This window comes from Oncorhynchus tshawytscha, linkage group LG31 (genome assembly GCF_018296145.1).
Source record: "Oncorhynchus tshawytscha isolate Ot180627B linkage group LG31, Otsh_v2.0, whole genome shotgun sequence".
Taxonomy (NCBI): domain Eukaryota; kingdom Metazoa; phylum Chordata; class Actinopteri; order Salmoniformes; family Salmonidae; genus Oncorhynchus; species Oncorhynchus tshawytscha.
This window is the reverse complement of record NC_056459.1, coordinates 24,233,161-24,250,893: the sequence shown is the minus strand read 5'-3', so window position 1 is coordinate 24,250,893 and position 17,733 is coordinate 24,233,161. Positions and strand designations below refer to the sequence as shown.

General features: G+C 40.8%; 1 protein-coding gene across 7 annotated transcripts in view; it reads right to left on the bottom strand.

Moving 5' to 3' along the window:
* Positions 1-14,651, bottom strand: part of LOC112229475 (protein argonaute-2) — a 28,623-nt gene extending 13,972 nt beyond the window's left edge. Inside the window, exons 1-12 of one of the 7 annotated variants that reach the window (XM_024395330.2) lie at positions 14,338-14,651; positions 12,737-12,784; positions 7,184-7,379; positions 4,249-4,369; positions 3,794-3,975; positions 3,305-3,441; positions 2,804-2,956; positions 2,488-2,575; positions 2,099-2,246; positions 1,763-1,882; positions 1,421-1,543; positions 170-306 (exon numbers count right to left, since the gene is read on the bottom strand). In XM_024395330.2, coding sequence (XP_024251098.1) covers positions 170-306; positions 1,421-1,543; positions 1,763-1,882; positions 2,099-2,246; positions 2,488-2,575; positions 2,804-2,956; positions 3,305-3,441; positions 3,794-3,975; positions 4,249-4,369; positions 7,184-7,379; positions 12,737-12,784; positions 14,338-14,362 — 1,478 coding nt within the window. In that variant the 5' untranslated portion in view covers positions 14,363-14,651. The remainder of the gene's footprint in view (positions 1-169; positions 307-1,420; positions 1,544-1,762; positions 1,883-2,098; positions 2,247-2,487; positions 2,576-2,803; positions 2,957-3,304; positions 3,442-3,793; positions 3,976-4,248; positions 4,370-7,183; positions 7,380-12,736; positions 12,785-14,337) is intronic. The other 6 variants (XM_024395332.2, XM_024395336.2, XM_024395335.2 and 3 more) reach the window with 6 other exon arrangements.
* Positions 14,652-17,733: the final 3,082 nt, after the last annotated feature.

The following is a 17,733-nucleotide window of genomic DNA, read 5'->3' as shown; positions in this document are numbered from 1 at the left end:
AAAATATGGAAATCATAAAGGACAAACATGCAAGGAATATGTAGAAGTAATGAATGTTTTTAATACCGTCGAGGAATTGGTAGAAGAAATTAATGGTTTTTAATACTATCAAGATTTCTGCAACAATAACTTGATAATAGATCCCCATCCTTGCAGATGCAGTTCTTACTTGAGCAGAAGTTCAGTACACTGTCTCTGTGGGGCGAAGCAGGCGATGGCCCACACCTTGATCTCTATGCCAGTGTGGAACTGCTTGTTCCTCATGTCCCACACTCCCTGGATGGGAGTTGCTATTGCTTTATTCTGCTTGAGTAAAAGGGAGAAGAGGTAAGGGTCAGAAACAAATAGTTGTCTGTAACCACTCTTCCAGCCAACCATTTCATGCAGATGAATTACCTGAGGCATGAAAAAAAAGTCACGACTAGACTATTGGAAACATAAAATACCGGTACAATTTTATAAATGCTGACTAGACAATTTGTTAGTTCGAAATGGTGGGATCTTTTTGTGTCTAAGAAATGGAGGTGGAAACACCTTTATGCGCAAATATTGATATAATAACCATCCTAACGAAGCGAACTTGGAGTCACACAATTATATGTTCTGTGGTCCTCCAACTACAACTAAGGAAAGCATGCAGTTTATTAATTATTAGGCTACAAATTAAACAAGTTATGATGAACTTCACAGGGTGATGAAAGTACAAGGTGATGAGCTTGATGCTCCTTTCCAATAAATATTGAGGGTCTTATTCTGGTGACATGATGATTGATGCTTGGCTGCTGTTTGACAGATACAAATATGGCTCTTATCCATAATAATCTCATGTAGGTAGCCTACCCACACTATCTGCCAGCTGTTGGCTAGAGCGCATGTGCCAAGACGAGTGGGCACATTCTCTATAGAACACAACCGTTTGTGACAAAACCATCAGTAGAGTTGAAATTGCGATGGAAACCTATTTAACTTGCATTTTTCATTCGGTACATGGGAATTTAATAGCAAAGTTATTTTTATGTGCCCTTCATCATCCATAGCCTTTTATCTGCAAAAAGTCAGTTTGATTGAAACATCTCTGGTGGGAAAATGCAATGTTAAAAATATTTGCATGAAAATCTCTTGCAAATTGGATGGAAACCAAGCTTGTGGTAAAAAAAATTTTTTTTTTTTAAACTACACGGGTTAAGCAATAAAAAAAAAATTAAGACAATTACACCCAACTGGGATATGTCTCACATTCAAAACACAAATTATATAACATTAACACTCCAAAAAGCTCAGTACCAAGTTTATTTTTGCATAATATACCTACAGAACTGTGGTTCATCAGTGCACTGTTCTTACGCATCAGAGGCAACAACAAGTGGTTTAGAATGATCTAAATCAGTCAAACAATCCAGCTTAAATGGCAGAAACCTACCCGCCCTCCGTAGAGGATAGATGGGGCCTGGAGGACTCGGCCATTCACCTCGGTCATCTCATCCCTCACCATCACCCCAAACTCACGCACGTAAGGATCATTGTTAAAGTTGGCACTTCTCATCTGAAAAGGGTAAAAGTTCAGCAGAAATAATTGAGGGGTTATTATACACTAGGACTTCAGAAAGACTGAAAGAAAACATTTGCATATGGTTAGGCCACCAATGGTTCAATAACAGCAGTTCAGTCATTGTACATTCAGTTAAAACCAAATACATACTTTAAGTGCATAAAAAACAGCTTTCAAGACACTCAGTGCTTGAGTTCATTCCAGTAACTTTACCAGTTTGCTGATCTCTTCCTGGCGGTCGGGTGCCGATCGGGCTGTGGCACGGATCATAGTGGACGTCTGATTGTCTGTCAGCTTCTTGATGCACCGCTGGCCAGCTACTATGTTGCATACCTGGACACAAACAACTTTATTAATACCCTCAGGGACACATTAAGAAGGCATCATCGACCAGGAGATTAATCTCCCATACCCCAGAGATACAAGGCATTTTCACTGTTTCAATGGCAAACTGGAGTTTCTATAATACCTCCAGGGACCTCATTCTTTGTAACAATTTGAACCAAGCAGTAAACCATCTGAGGTTGTGAGGGGAGACTGCAGACTGACCTCAAGGGGGAGGTAGGTGTGTTTCTGCTCCTGTCCAACCTGTAGACAGGGGAGGTGGGGGTAGCGTAGTATGAGTTTGTACTTGTCTTTGAAGTACTGTGCTACTGTGCATTCTATGGTCTGGCCATTCTCCTGCTGCAGAGGAAACCTGAGGTCAAACAGATGAGAAATAAAGAAAAATGTTTGATTGGATTTTCAAAGGGATTCAAGATCCCAAGTGGAGATTTCTGTTTGTCTTGATTGGTATCTGCTCTTAAATCTGTGCATGAAAGATGTGTTAAGCAGTTTTTTTTGTTTTACATCCCTATGCAAACCATTCCTGGTTATATAACAAGATACTAAAGGAATTGAGGCCGTGGTTGTGAATCTTTTATGGTGTTCTTTCTTACGTCTGGTGGCTGGCTGGTCGTCTGGTAACATTACATACTCTGTACTTCCTTTTCATCTGACCACAGTGAGTGATCTCAACCTTCAGACCTGAGAATCACAACGGCAAAACAATGGTCGGCTTCACACATACTGAACAATAACATTTTCCTATTTTATCACATTCTACTTTTAAATAACAGAGTTCATATCAGATTTTTACTTCAATACACAAATAGATATCAATATTTATTATAATACAGAATTGTTGGGTATAAGTATTAAAGCATTTCCACTCAGACAGACAAAAAAAAACAACCCAACGCAACTATTGATTACCTGGTAATGAATGATTACCTTTGATTTCCTTGGTAAACTTTACTCTCTGGGAGTCGGTTAAGGGCTTCTGTTGTTCTTCAATGCTTTTGAAATCCAAAACCTCACACATGAACTCAATCACAGGCTGAGCCTTGTAGAACGCGGTGGCAGACACTGGAACAACAAAACACCAAACACAGCGATGAGATTCACAGACCTATCCTCCGGCTTCCAAATACATACTGTAACTTACGATTATGTAGGTTGCACTTGATTGAGGATAGTTGGTTGGGTTTACCTTTTTAGGACCAATGGCATCACCTCAAAAGTACAAGCCCCACCCAATCAGCACTTTAGGAAGAATTAAATATATTTACTGCCTGAAACATACCACGGAATGAGATTCTATCCTCCTTCCAGTCACACACCCAACACAGAGACATACTCTAGTCAGACACACTCCCTACTATTTAGGGAATAGGGTGCCATTTGGGACGCAGACATTTCCTGTGTGAAACCTACCGTCAATGTTTAGCATCATCTTCCACAGGGAAGGCCTGACTGATTGGTGGAACCCAAACCAGACCTCCCTGCCCCCGCCAAGGGGGTTAGAGCATCCCTCTGAAGGGGTGAAGAAAGAACGTCCGACGGGGGTGTACCTGGTGGAAGAGGGTGTGAAGACGATGTGATTCACCTCAGTCTCAACAGAATCTGGCTTCACAAGGAGCCTGACAGAGGAATTTGAATAAACAGGGCCAAATACACTAGATGTAAATGGTGTGTGCATAGGTATAGAGAAAAGTGGTTTATGAACAAATTTGAGGGAAAGATTGAAGAAATTACTTGAGGGTCATTAAGTATGTGGACCAATGTATTACAGCAGACATGGTAATGCTAAGCCTATTTGCACATTTTGTCTGAGAACTTTGTAAGCAACTATAAATACCACCATTAAATACCAATATTACTTAGCGAAAATATACTGGTTGTTTACAAGGGGAAAAGACTGACCTCATAGAGGGCAAATGTCTCATGACCACGTCCAGGGCCTGGATGGTCTCGAAGGGGATGTTTGGCAGTCGTCCCGACAGGGCTTCTTGAAGAGCTTGCAAACTGACGCAGGACACCCACTTTATGGCCACTTTGAAGCTCCTGTCCTTCCCCTCGCCTGGGATGGTCACTTCCAGCTCCACCTGTCAGTGTGCGTGTACAGGTGTTTTAGTGTGTTTAAAATTGGCATGAATACCCAGTCAAAGCATCAAAAAGCTTAATAAAATATATTTTTCTTATCACCAGGCAAGTCAAGACCTTACATGGAATATGTAGCCTATACACAAGGTAAAACCACTCTCCATCCAATATCATGGATGTCATTAATATAGTATCACATTGCATGTAATCACATCGATAGTCCCATAATATCACAATTACATCACTGACACCTCAGGTCAGATGGGGAGACATACTTTTTCCCTCCCTATGGGTAAGGGCATGGCTGTGTAGAGATTCTTCCTCCCGTCATACACTGGCTTTCGATCCCCAAAGATCTGCGTTTTAAAGTGCTGTACCATGTGCTCCACAATTTCACTGAGAAGAACAAAAATGGAACATATGAGACGTTAACACAGTACACAGTCCTTATCACAGTCAAGACACCTATTTTATAGCATAAAAACTATGTCATATAACAGAAGTGATGTGCATCTGGAACAGTTATTCTCAAAGAGTGATCATTTGAAACGAGGCTCAATTTGGAGAGTTGAAAGACATTTCAGGGTTACAAAAAAAACATGTCTTTTCGATATTGACGTTTGATTTAGTTTCTGTTCTTTCAAGTTTTCTAAACAGATGAACAATTCCACAATGTACATTGCATATGGATGAACTGTGGCCACAACATCTGTTTGGTGATTAGACCTATGCTTAATGTATTTAGTCTTTATCAAATATGAACAGTTCATATTTTCAGTCTGGAACCTGTCTATATTTAGGGGGTTTATAGCCTAGGTTAATCAATTGTAAATGGCACTAGCAGTTCGCAGACTAGGGTCGTCACTGGTTACCACAGCCACAAAGTCATAAACCAACTGTTTCTACAATTTCGCTTCTTAAAAATCAGATGTTAAACCTAACCTTTAACAACACTTCTAACCTTATACTAAGACAGATTTTCACGATATGTGACACGTTTCAGGAAACTAGGTGAATGTTGCGCATCACTACTTCACAGGAGAGGCATTTGAGCATTAACATTTTTTTTTTTTGACAAATGCATTTTGGGGCAGAAATGCCTTCTGGAACACGTGAACTTTCATGTGCCTTATTAACAAACTTGTATGCCATCTGTAAATACGAATACAATTGTTAAATTACAAGACTAGTTGGTTTAGCCAAAGAGAAAACAGGAACCTTCCCGCTTTCCATGATTGGCTGAGATAATGGATTGGACATGCCGAGATGAGTTCGGATTGGTCTGCCATGTAGCACGCGTCGGTCTATAATGAGCTACTTAATACGTGTAGGTAATCCTTTCTAACGCAGATTTTGAACGATAGCTCTCCACTTTCTGGAGGACCGAGTTTTGAAATCAGTAGAATGCCTGTTGGAAGCAAGAGTATGATAGCTAAGGAGAGAAATGTAGGCATTTGATTACAAGGGAGTTGAAAAGAGAACACAGAAAGCTGTTGTATAAAACACATCTCTGGATTCCGTCTTCAAACGAAGGGCAACCATGGCATCCATGACAGAGGGAGAAGCGTTCATTTGTGTATACATGTAAGAGTCTAGCTAGCTACAATTTAATATATGATACGTTTCTAATTTTGCCCAAAAGTAGTTCTCATTCCAAGTTAAAGCATACAGTTATATAGCTAGCGAGAGAGCCAGCCAACGTTGGCTAATGTTACGTGTATGTATATTACTTGTATCTCAAAGACATTTGCATCGCTAGCAATAGCCTAATGTTAGCTAGCTAACATTGAACCTAGTTGGTTAGCATTTAGCTACCTGTAGATTCACGCAGGGTGGTATTATGGTTCATTATTTAGCTAGCTACACAATTGTTTTTTTAAACTCCATTATGCAAGTAGCCATTTCACTGTACAATTTTCACCTTCTGTATCCTGTGTATGTGACAAATAAACTTGGAATTTGGTAGTGTGTTTACCAGAGACTAAATGTGAACATAATGACCAGCACCAAAGTCAAATTACGATATAACATTAAGCCAACGAGACAGTGTCCAAGTTCTAAAATTATCTGGTAGAATGCCCTGCTATTTCGTCACTCACAACCGTAAGCTATGAAAGCATGGGTGGTTTAGTACATGACCGTACTCACTGTTTAGCACATGGCCTCACATGTGAATCCTTAAAAAGTTGGGTGGGGCTAAGGCTTAAGGGTGTGAATGATGCAGAATGAGTGTAGACAAAGAGCTCTCCAGTAGGTGTACCAAGACATTCAAGGGCCCTTTTCTCAAAAGTGGGGTTACAAGTTTATCAACTTTCAAAGCAGAATTACTTTTCAATTGTTCCTCAACTGTAGTGTGACATACCATTTTCTAGCCGAGTCTCTACTTTTAAATACAATTTCAAATTTTGCTACATAGGACTGAATCGAGCCGGTCGGTCACATATAGCGATCGACTTTGTGGCTGTGGTAACTAGTGACAACCGCTAAGACCCCAAGCAGAAAATGATGCAACTGTTCCATAATTTCAGCTCATTATTTGAACATATTTCGCACCTTCGGTCAGCCAGTCCATTTTGAATTTGTGATGAAACTGTTGTCATTTGGCAAGGAATGTAGCTTGTGCAGTTAGATACGTTTTTAATAGGCATTTATTTCTCTAAGTCCACTCAGCAAGCATTTGTGGAGGGAGCAGTTGGAACGCAATTGAGTAAGTGAGACATGTAAGGGAATTTAGGGAGCAGAATTCTGTGATACTTGGCTTCTTTTTTATGTGTCGCCCAAATGTATATGTACAAATGGAACTCTAGAGTAAAAGCAAATTAACGTAAACCTTCAAGAAAAAATAAAATACACCAAATTGTTGTACAGCTTTTTTTTTTATATATATATCATCATCTCTGGTTAAAGGTAAAGTTTTGACATCTGTTCAAGTACTCGATTACTCATGCCCATCCCTAGCTCACATGGGGAAAATGGCACAGCACTGCTTCCAGAAAAACAGTCTCTTTCAAACTAGAGATTGTGGCCAATTGTGGTAAAACAAGTAATTCTGCTCATAGATTATGGTTTTATGAACTACACATTAACACCACCAGCCCAAAGCGGGAGGTTAAAAAAATACTTGGATATACTCTGGAACTTTGGCAACTTATAACTAGATAATTGAATACTCAGGTGAAAGCCTGTAAACCAAATAAAATTGTTCCATACCGGTTGACCCTTCTGGGGCATTTCTCTGGCTTGATGTCAATGTCGTAGTGGTAGACCTCCAGTTTGGGGATCTCCATCTCAAAGAAGTTGGCCTGCAGTTTGATTGTCCTGCCCATGGTGCCAAAGTCCGGCCGCGAGGGGGGTTTGAACACATACTCTGGCACTGGGGGAGATGGGGGATCTGGATCAGAGGGGTCAGGGGTAGGAAGCAAACAAAGGAACAAGTTAATAACTGTACAGATGGAATGGATTTTGCCTAGTCCCAGATGTGTTTGTGCAGTTTTTCCAACTCCTATGTTCATTATCACAAGTTAGCAAGACACACTGTTCTAGCCTGGTCCCAGGTCTGTTTGCGCTAATGCACAAGATTGTTCTAGAATATTATTATTAGTATTTGAATAGTTGGATGTTCAAAGCATTTGACTGCCATGCTTGAACTATTTGGTTGGTGAGCCCTGACCAAGTTTGGACACCTTATTGAACACCGAGGACTGTGAAGAGACACACATACACATGGATTTCGTATTGGAGTAATGGCCTGAGAGCACACACTTAAATGTGTTGTGAAGTTATGAAATGTAATGTATATAACTGCCTTAATTTAGCTGGACCCCAGGAAGACTAGCTGCTGCCTTGGCAAAACTGGTTCAAAGTCAGTCTTTTCTTTAGCGGTCTGTTAATCCTAGGGATTATGTGTGTTTCCTCAGAAGCTTAGCTATGACGAGAGGGTCAAATTTTCAACTTCTAATCAGCATGTCTAAGAATAACTGGCATCCCACGTGATAACCAGCTTTGTTGTAATAGGTAGAGAAGGGGATATCAGACCCCTGAAATTCAGGACATATGATGTAAAACAAGTCCCTTTGGAAAATAATGGTTATTCGGACACGACCTGACTTGAGTTCTAAATAGTAGGCATTTTACAAATGCAAAAAAATGTTTTATAGTATGTGAATCTTTAAAATAGAGTATGCTTTTAAATGCCTCGCTGTTCTACTCATTTTGGCTTGTCATCTATTAGAATTCACTGCACACTTTTGAAGAGAATCGTTATTCCTGAGTCTGTTTGACAACAGCCGATAATCAGATAAGTGGACGGCCTGTACCTAAATGAATGAATGGTAGGAATCAACACAGTTGGGCATTACATGATGCATCCTCAGGATGGGTGAGCCTAGTATCTTGATATGTTACCTACTGCATTAGTTCTTAATAGGACGCAGTAAAATTAGTACACAGTATGTCGTTTTAGTAAGTAGCAGGCAAGACAGATTTCGGACATGGCCGATGTGCACCAGTGCAGTCAGCTGTTGTCCAGTGTTTCTTGCCAGTAAACACTACCTAATTGATTCCTACAGTTATACTTGCCCTATTTTATATCCAATGTCCTTTGCCTGCCAGAATGAAGACATTTAAAGATGTGGGAAGCTCTAAAAGGCTAGCACAGGTAAGCTACTCTTCCTTGCTTTCACAAAATGAAACAAAAAAAATTGCTAATGTTTTGCCAGCGCCCTCTTGTAAATGGTAGTGGAACATCATGTTACCAAAAGCTGTCCCCTGCTCCAAAAATCCCACTCCACCCCTGGACACGCAAGTGAGTAGATCAACAGAATGAAGCTTGTAGTAACCTTAAGGGTGTTTTCACACATACAGTATCAGTCAAAGGTTTGGACACACCTACTCATTCAAGGGTTTCTTTATTTTTTACATTATTTCCACATTGTAGAATAGTGAAGGCATCAAAACTATGAAATAACACATGGAATAGTGTAGTAACCAAAACAAAAAAAGTGTTAAACAAATCAAAATATGGTATATTTGAGATTCTTCAACATAGCCACCCTTTGCCTTGACAGCTTCACACACTCTTGGCATTCTCTTAACCAGCTTCACCTGGAATGCTTTACCAACAGTCTTGAAAGAGTTCCCACATATGCTAGGCACTTGTGGCCTGCTTTTCCTTCACTCTGTGGTCCAGCTCATCCCAAACCATCTCAATTTGGTTGAGGTCAGGTGATTGTGGAGGCCAGAGCATCTGATGCAGCACTCCATCACTCTCCTTCTTGGTCAAATAGCCCTTACACAGCCTGGAAGTGTGTTGGGTCATTGTCCTGTTGAAAAACAAATGATAGTCCCACTACATGCAAACCAGATGGGATGGTGTATTGCTGCAGAATGCTGTGGAAGCCATGCTGGTTAAGTATGCCTTGAATTCTAAATAAATCAGTGTCACCAGCAAAGCACCCCCACCTCCAAGCTTCAGTGGGAACCACACATGCAGAGTTGCTCGGTTCACCCACTCAGCGTCTCACAGACACAGCGGTTGGAACCAAAAATCTCAAATTTGGACTCGGACCAAAAGGACAGATTTCCACCAGTCTAATGTCCATTGCTTGCATTTCTTGGTCCAAGCAAGTTTCTTATCATTGGTGTCCTTTAGAAGTGGTTTCTTTGCAGAAATTTGACCATGAAGGCCTGATTCACACAGTCTCCTTTGAACAGTTGATGTTGAGATATGTCTGTTACTTGAACTCTGAAGAATTTATTTGGTCTGCAATTTCTGAGTCTGGTAACTAATTAACTTATTTTTTGGAATGCCCTTGAAGAAACATTCAAAGTTCTTGACTGACCATGTCTTAAAGTAATGGACTGTTGTTACTCTTTGCTTATTTGAGCTGTTCTTGCCATAATATGGACTTGGTCTTTTACCAAATAGGGCACTCTTCTGTATATACAAGGGCCCCTACCCTAATTGAAATGCATTCCAGGTGACTACCTCATGAAGCTGGTTAAGAGAATGCCAAGAATGTGCAAAGCTGTCAAGGCAAAGGGTGGATACTTTGAAGAATCTCAAATATATATTTAGATTTGTTTAACATGTGTTTACTACATAATTCCATGTGTGTTATTTCATAGTGTTGTCGTCATCTTCACTATTATTCTACAATGCAGAAAATCTTACAAATAAAGAAAAACCCTGGAATGAGTAGGTGTGTCAAACTTGACTGGTACTGTAGTTCTGAGCAATAGTTGAATCAGTGATTATTTGCTAATTTTTTTGGGTCCGGTTGGTTTCACATTGCCAAATGTCAAACTAAAATGGCTTAACAAATTCATGTTCATACCAGTCATTTGTTTAGAGAAAACTCACATTAAATCCATGTATTATCATTAATCAGCATAACTTGTCCCCCAAACGTTGGTATTCCAACAACCTGCGGGAGGAAACAGCGCAATAGCAGCTCCATCTTACGACGTGAGTAGGCTAAATTCAGTAGCCTATAGCTCCACCCTTTGAGCAACCCACGTTGTGTCATTTTGTAAATTCCCAACTGCAGATAGTGTGAACATACTAGGGCTGGGACAACACCAGTATCAAGATACTCGTTAGCATTGTAGAAAGGAAACCAAACAGATTTAAATTCTTTAGGAAAACAGCCCTAATGTTTAAAAGAAGAAAAAAACAACTTTGAAAAAAACATTGGCATCCAGTCACATTTATTTATTTTCCAATCTATTTTCTCAAGCCAGTGCTGAGCGATTAACAGAAATTGTGGTTATTTTTTTTTTTTTTTTTAACTAATGGACTGGTGTCAGTTCAATTATTTGAATTCCATGTGTTTCTGTGAGCTCAATGCACACATTGCAGTTTCTCTAGAGATAAATCAGATCCGGCCTGAACTGTGCGATGTAGTAGGGAGTTGTCGTTTCCAACAGGCCAATAGTCTACAGACTTAAGCACCTAAAACTTGGTAATTAACTACGCCCATAATCCATTGTGCATCTACATTATATGACCAAGAGTATGTGGACACCTGCTCGTCGAACATCTCATTCTAAAATCATGGGCAATAATATGGAGTTGTTCCCCACTTTGATGCTATAACAGCCTTGAAAGTCACTGAGCTCTTCAGCAAGGCCTTTCCATAGACAAACATTGGCAGTAGAGATTGCATGGCTGTGTGCTCAATTTTATAAGCCTGTCAAGCAACAGGTGTGGCTGAAATAGCCACTAATTTGAACGGGTGTCCATATACTTTTGTATAAAATATATAATATTTATTAGGGCACTTGTCCAATCTGTGTTTTTTATGACCGTCACGGAATATAACGCTCAATCGTGAGGTGATATAAGAGCAGCTGTTGCTTCACGAGGCATCTACCTGAAAATACATGATCTAAGTGATTGATAGTTGTTATTCAGCAGTCATGAAAGTATGACTTATTTACTTTCCATGTTGCATTTTTGTTCAGTAAAGTGTTGGTCCCATGTTTAATGAGCTGAAATGAAAGACGCCAGAATTTTTCAATATACAAAAAAGCTGATTTATCTCAAATTTTGGGCACAAATTTGTTTATTTCCCTATTAGTGAACATTTATCCTTTATCCTTTGTAAAGATAATCCATCCACCTGACAGGTGTGGCATATCAAGACATGGATTAAACAGCATGATCATTACACAGGTGCAACTTGTGCTGGGAACAAAAGGCCACTGTTCCTAGACCGTCATTGAAAATAAGAATTTGTCCTTGCCTAGTTAAATAAAATTGGCATGCTGACTGCAGAAATGTCCACCAGAGCTGTTGCCAGATAACTGAATGTTCCTCTCTCTACCATAAGCCACCCCCAATGTCATTTTAGAGAATTAGGCAGTACGTCCAACCGGCATCATAACTGCAGATCACGTGTAACCACACCAGCCCAGGACCTCCACATCAGACTTCTTCACCTGCGGGATTGTCTGAGACCAGCCTCCCGGACATCTGATGAGTATTTGTCTTTAATAAAGCCTTTGTGGGGAAAAACTCATTCTGATTGGCTTGTCTCCCAAGTAGGTGTGCCTGTGCCCTCCCAGGCCCACCCATGGTTGCACTCCTGGCCAGTCATGTGAAATCCCTAGATTAGGGCCCAATTATTATTTTTTTTAATTGAATTCCTTTATGAACTGTAACTCAGTAAAATCGTTACATTTTTATTTTTGTTCAGGATACAAAATTGTGATTTTTTTCCAGACAGTATAGGCAGAAGCTCTAGAGATGAGATGCTGACTTGGAATGAAATAAAGTCAAATAAAACAAATCTAATATACACAATTTAAATATTTTATTCAAGTGAATAAATGATGGTTAATAAGTGACAAGTAAATGGGCAGCCACTACCATCATGTGACTTCAATTGTTTTATTCTGTGTTACAGCATTCAACCCACAACACAATTAATGTTTGAAAAAAAAAAAAAAAAAAAACCCCCGATTTGTTATTTATTTTTATAATCTAACATAAACCTCAAAATGCACTAGTCGCTCAACACTAGCTATAGCACCCAATATTTTACATACAGCAGATTATTAAAAGACCAAAGAGCTTGTTCTGCTTTGCGTTTTCATTTTTGCCATGGGAAAAAATATTGCGATACTGGTATCGTCACAGCCCTGGTTCACACCAGTCCAACCAAACCGAACTAAAGGGGGAAAACATGCCACAGTTCTGAAAAGTCACTCCAAACTAATTTAGTGTTAAAGTACCCTAAGATTGGTGTGAAAGAAGCTTACCAGAGCCAATTGACCCCGAGGAGTGAGGTGGTTCAAGCATCTCAGCAGCTAGAAGGGAAAAACATTTGTCAATTGACATGACTCACAATGATTAAAATGAAGGCTGCATGGATCACAAAAATGTTCTGTAATATTCTTAGAACTTCCTCCTATTCATAATGCCCAAATAAAACCTTGTCACTTCATTCTCCATGTTCATTTTCATGCCCTATAGTTTATTGCTGCATAGATAGCAACTACAGACCCTACCAGTACGCTTGTTTACTCAATGGAGTAGTGTGGATAAAGGTACAATTTGGACTACAGTTGAATCCCTCATCCCTGCATTGAGGTAGGTTTTCCAACCCATCCATTGTACCTGCTTGCATCTTCTGGCACACTGACTACCCATTTCCAAATGCCTCACCCTCTTATCAGCCTTAGAACAGAATCATGTACAACTGCTGAGCCAATTTTTCAGCTCCCTTATCAACAAGTACACACCAGCAGCTCAGCAACCTGGCAATCTGACCACTCCTAAAACCAACCATCTTCCTGAAACTGGTCACCATCATTCTCAGGATTGGAAATAATTAACTGGATATAGTCAACCAGTGTATCAGTGGTGCAACCTTATTTTCTAGCAAATATTAATTTTCACATAACTGGCTCCACTTTGAACAACTTAAGAGTAAATGAAAAATTACCCACTAGCAGTATAGCATAAAATATCTGTTGGCTAACGCTACTCGTCACCATCGATGCTTTCCCCAACCTAAATACCAGGCCATGTTCCCACCTGCACAAACTAAAACAGCATGTTAGGAGAGGATATTTTCTTTAATTGGCCTTCACTTAATGGCATTTTGTTAGTGATCAAACAACTAGTTCCCCATTCTCAATTTCAACTTAATATCTAGTTAAATGTAGCTAGCGAATGATGCACAACTTAAGTATTGTTGCTAGCTCAATATATAGCAAGCTGACTGGTCTCCATAATGGTAGCTAACGGCAAAGAGAATAACTCGGTGCAAACAGTCTCCAAAATGTAGCGGGTTAGTCAGCTAGCAAGTTAGACAACAATCAATGGTTTACAGGTAGTTAACTAATTCATTAGAACGCAAACCAAGTTAGCTAGCTAACATTTGAAAAGGTTAACAAGCCGCCGTTGGATAACAAGGCGACTGCCCGTTAGCAGGCTAACGTTAGCTAGTTTACTAAAAAATGAGTTCCTCTGAGCTAGCTCGGTAGCAAGCCACTGGCCAACCATTATTATTTTAAATATAAAACATATATATTTGCACAAAATGTCTCCTGCTTTAGGATTGGACATGAACAAGATTAAAGTTAATCGACTTCCAACTATCGTTAGCCAGGTCAACAGGCTTAGCTAACATTAGTTAACTAGCTAACAACAACAGGCCATGCAAACGGTGGCAAGGCTTGCTAACGCGAGATCTAGCTAGCTACTTAGGGACAAAATGTTAAACTGAGCTTGGCGAACAATGTTACAAAATGAAAACAAAACCGTGTAAATGATTAGAGGCCCCAAAAGCCAAACTATCACTATCAGCACATTTATTCGCTATCCGTCTTGCTAACTAGCAAAATGCTAAACTTACCTCCAGCTACTCCACTGGAATACATTTTATCGGTTGTTCAGCGTGCACTCTGTGGTCGTACGTACGGGTACTCCACTTTTCCTAAACGTCGCCAAAATACATACGTAAATGGGTACTATATATATATATAAAACAATATGGGTGGCTCGGTTAGGAAGTGGAATGTTTTAGCCAAGCAGTAAATTACAACACCACGAGAGCGTTATCATCCTCGGCACGGCACCATCCCCCCAACACAAACCGGAGCTATGCCGAGAGAGGCTAGGGAAAGATCTGTGTGATGTCACACAGTCCACTCTCTTATCCCCGCGCGGTCTTTCCTTGGATCGTGTTCATTTTACAACATTGCGAAATTCAGAGGAAGATGAATCAACCAAAGTGCAATGAATGTATTTCATTTGTTCCCTGTAAACACTACAATATTAAAATAGCTGCAACGTTACCAACCAAATGTGTAATTTTACTTAATTTGGCAACTGCCGAATGCACTGGAAGAAGAAACAGCAGTCATTTTCGGGGCATGTTGTATTTGAAATAAATGCTCACTGATAAACCCATGTCGTGGACTCCACAAAAGTCCTGCGAACTAGCTTAACATTCATTATTGTTACTGGATGATTTTGTATTGGTGTAGCTAGTATGACAAAGCAGCCCAGCCTTCTCATGCCATATGTCCTATGTCCCCCTACTTATCCTCCTCAAATATGGGCTCCCGAGTGGCGCAGCGGACTAAGGCACTGCATCTCATTGATAGAGGTGTCACCACAGACACCCTGATTCAAATACAGGCCGTATATCCAGGCTGTGTAGGCCGTCATTGTAAATAAGAATTTGTTCTTAACCAACTTGCCTAGTTAAATAAATAACAACTGTGTCTTGACCAGTAGGGGCAGCCTAACATTTAGGGGCCTTTAGAGTTTAGGGGCCCAGCCAACTACTTGTAAACTTAGGCCAACCAAAAAGAGATCAACATCAATGGAGTGGCAGGTGGCCTAGAGGTTGGAGAGACAAACCAGTAGCCAGAAATGTCTGAAAAAATACAGAACTGAATTTGCAACCTGCTGTGGGCTGCTGCATTTTACCCCTGGCACCATTTCCTGCCATTCTGCCATTGAGCAAGACACTTAACCGCCTTAAACTGCTCTTGTTCCAGGCGTGCTACTCCCTGGTGGCTAACCATGTGCCTCTCCAAGGGTGTGTATTTGGTGGGGTTGAGATAGACATATTTCTGTATTTCACAAAATGGACACTAATCCATTCGATTCTATTCAGATGACTCATCCCATTAACTTATTAGGTCAATATGAACAATCAAATCCAATCATTAGACTACCTCATAGGCCTATATACACTTCACTCCATAAGTATTTGGACAGTGAAGTTACATTTTGTTATCTTTCTCTATACTCCAGCATTTTAGAATTGAGCTAGAATGTTTCATATTAGGTGACAGTACAGAATATCACCTTTTATTTGAGGGTATTTTCATACATATAGTATGTGGCGAAGACGTGGATGTCGATTATGGCAGCCCCCCGCAACTCTCTGATTCAGAGGGGTTGGGTTAAATGCGGAAGACACATTTCAGTTGAATGCATTCAGTTTTACTACTGACTAGGTATCCCCCTTTCCTATCTGTTTTACCATTTAGAAATGAAAGCACTTTATGTATCTAGTCTCCCCATTTGAAGTATTTCAAATCATAATCAAATGTATTTATATAGCCCTTCGTACATCAGCTGATATCTCAAAGTGCTGTACAGAAACCCAGCCTAAAACCCCAAACAGCAAGCAATGTAGGTGTAGAAGCACAGTGGCTAGGAAAAACTCCCTAGAAAGGCCAAAACCTAGGAAGAAACCTAGAGAGGAACCAGGCTATGTGGGGTGGCCAGTCCTCTTCTGGCTGTGCCGGGTGGAGATTATAACAGAACATGGCCAAGATGTTCAAATGTTCATAAATGGCCAGCATGGTCAAATAATAATAATCACAGGCAGAACAGTTGAAACTGGAGCAGCAGCACAGCCAGGTGGACTGGGGACAGCAAGGAGTCATCATGCCAGGTAGTCCTGAGGCATGGTCCTAGGGCTCAGGTCCTCCGAGAGAGAGAAAGAAAGAGAGAATTAGAGAGAGCATACTTAAATTCACACAGGACACCGGATAGGACAGGATAAGTACTCCAGATATAACAAATTGACCCTAGCCCCCCGACACAAACTACTGCAGCATAAATACTGGAGGCTGAGACAGGAGGGGTCAGGAGACACTGTGGCCCCATCCGATGATACCCCCGGACAGGGCCAATTAGGAACCATATAACCCCACCCACTTTGCCAAAGCACAGCCCCCACACGACTAGAGGGATATCTTCAACCACCAACTTACCATCCTGAGACAAGGCCGAGTATAGCCCACAAAGATCTCCGCCACGGCACAACCCAAGGGGGGGGCGCCAACCCAGACAGGAAGATCACATCAGTGACTCAACCCACTCAAGTGACGCACCCCTCCTAGGGACGGCATGAAAGAGCACCAGTAAGCCAGTGACTCAGCCCCTGTAATAGGGTTAGAGGCAGAGAATCCCAGTGGAAAGAGGGGAACCGGCCAGGCAGAGACAGCAAGGGCGGTTCGTTGCTCCAGAGCCTTTCCGTTCACCTTCACACTCCTGGGCCAGACTACACTCAATCATATGACCCACGGAAGAGATGAGTCTTCAGTAAAGACTTAAAGGTTGAGACCGAGTTTGCGTCTCTCACATGGGTAGGCAGACCATTCCATAAAAATGGAGCTCTATAGGAGAAGGCCCTGCCTCCAGCTGTTTGCTTAGAAATTCTAGGGACAATTAGGAGGCCTGCGTCTTGTGGCCGTAGCATACGTGTCGGTATGTACGGCTGGACCAAATCAGAGAGATAGGTAGGAGCAAGCCCATGTCATGCTTTGTATGTTAGCAGTAAAACCTTGAAATCAGCCCTTGCCTTGAGAGGAAGCCAGTTTAGGGAGGCTAGCACTGGAGTAATATGATCAAATTTTGGGGTTCTAGTCAGGATTCTAGCAGCCGTATTTAGTTTATTTAGTGCTTTATCCGGGTAGCCGGAAAGTAGAGCATTGCAGTAGTCTAACCTAGAAGTAACAAAAGCATGGATTCATTTTTCTGCATCATTTTTGGACAGAACGTTTCTAATTTTTGCAATGTTATACGTAGATGGAAAAAAGCTGTCCTTGAAACAGTCTTGATGTGTTCGTCAAAAGAGAGATCAGGGTCCAGAGTAACGCCGAGGTCCTTCACAGTTTTATTTGAGACGACTGTACAACCATTAAGATGAATTGTCAGATTCAACAGAAGATCTCTTTGTTTCTTGGGACCTAGAACAAGCATCTCTGTTTTGTCCGAGTTTAAA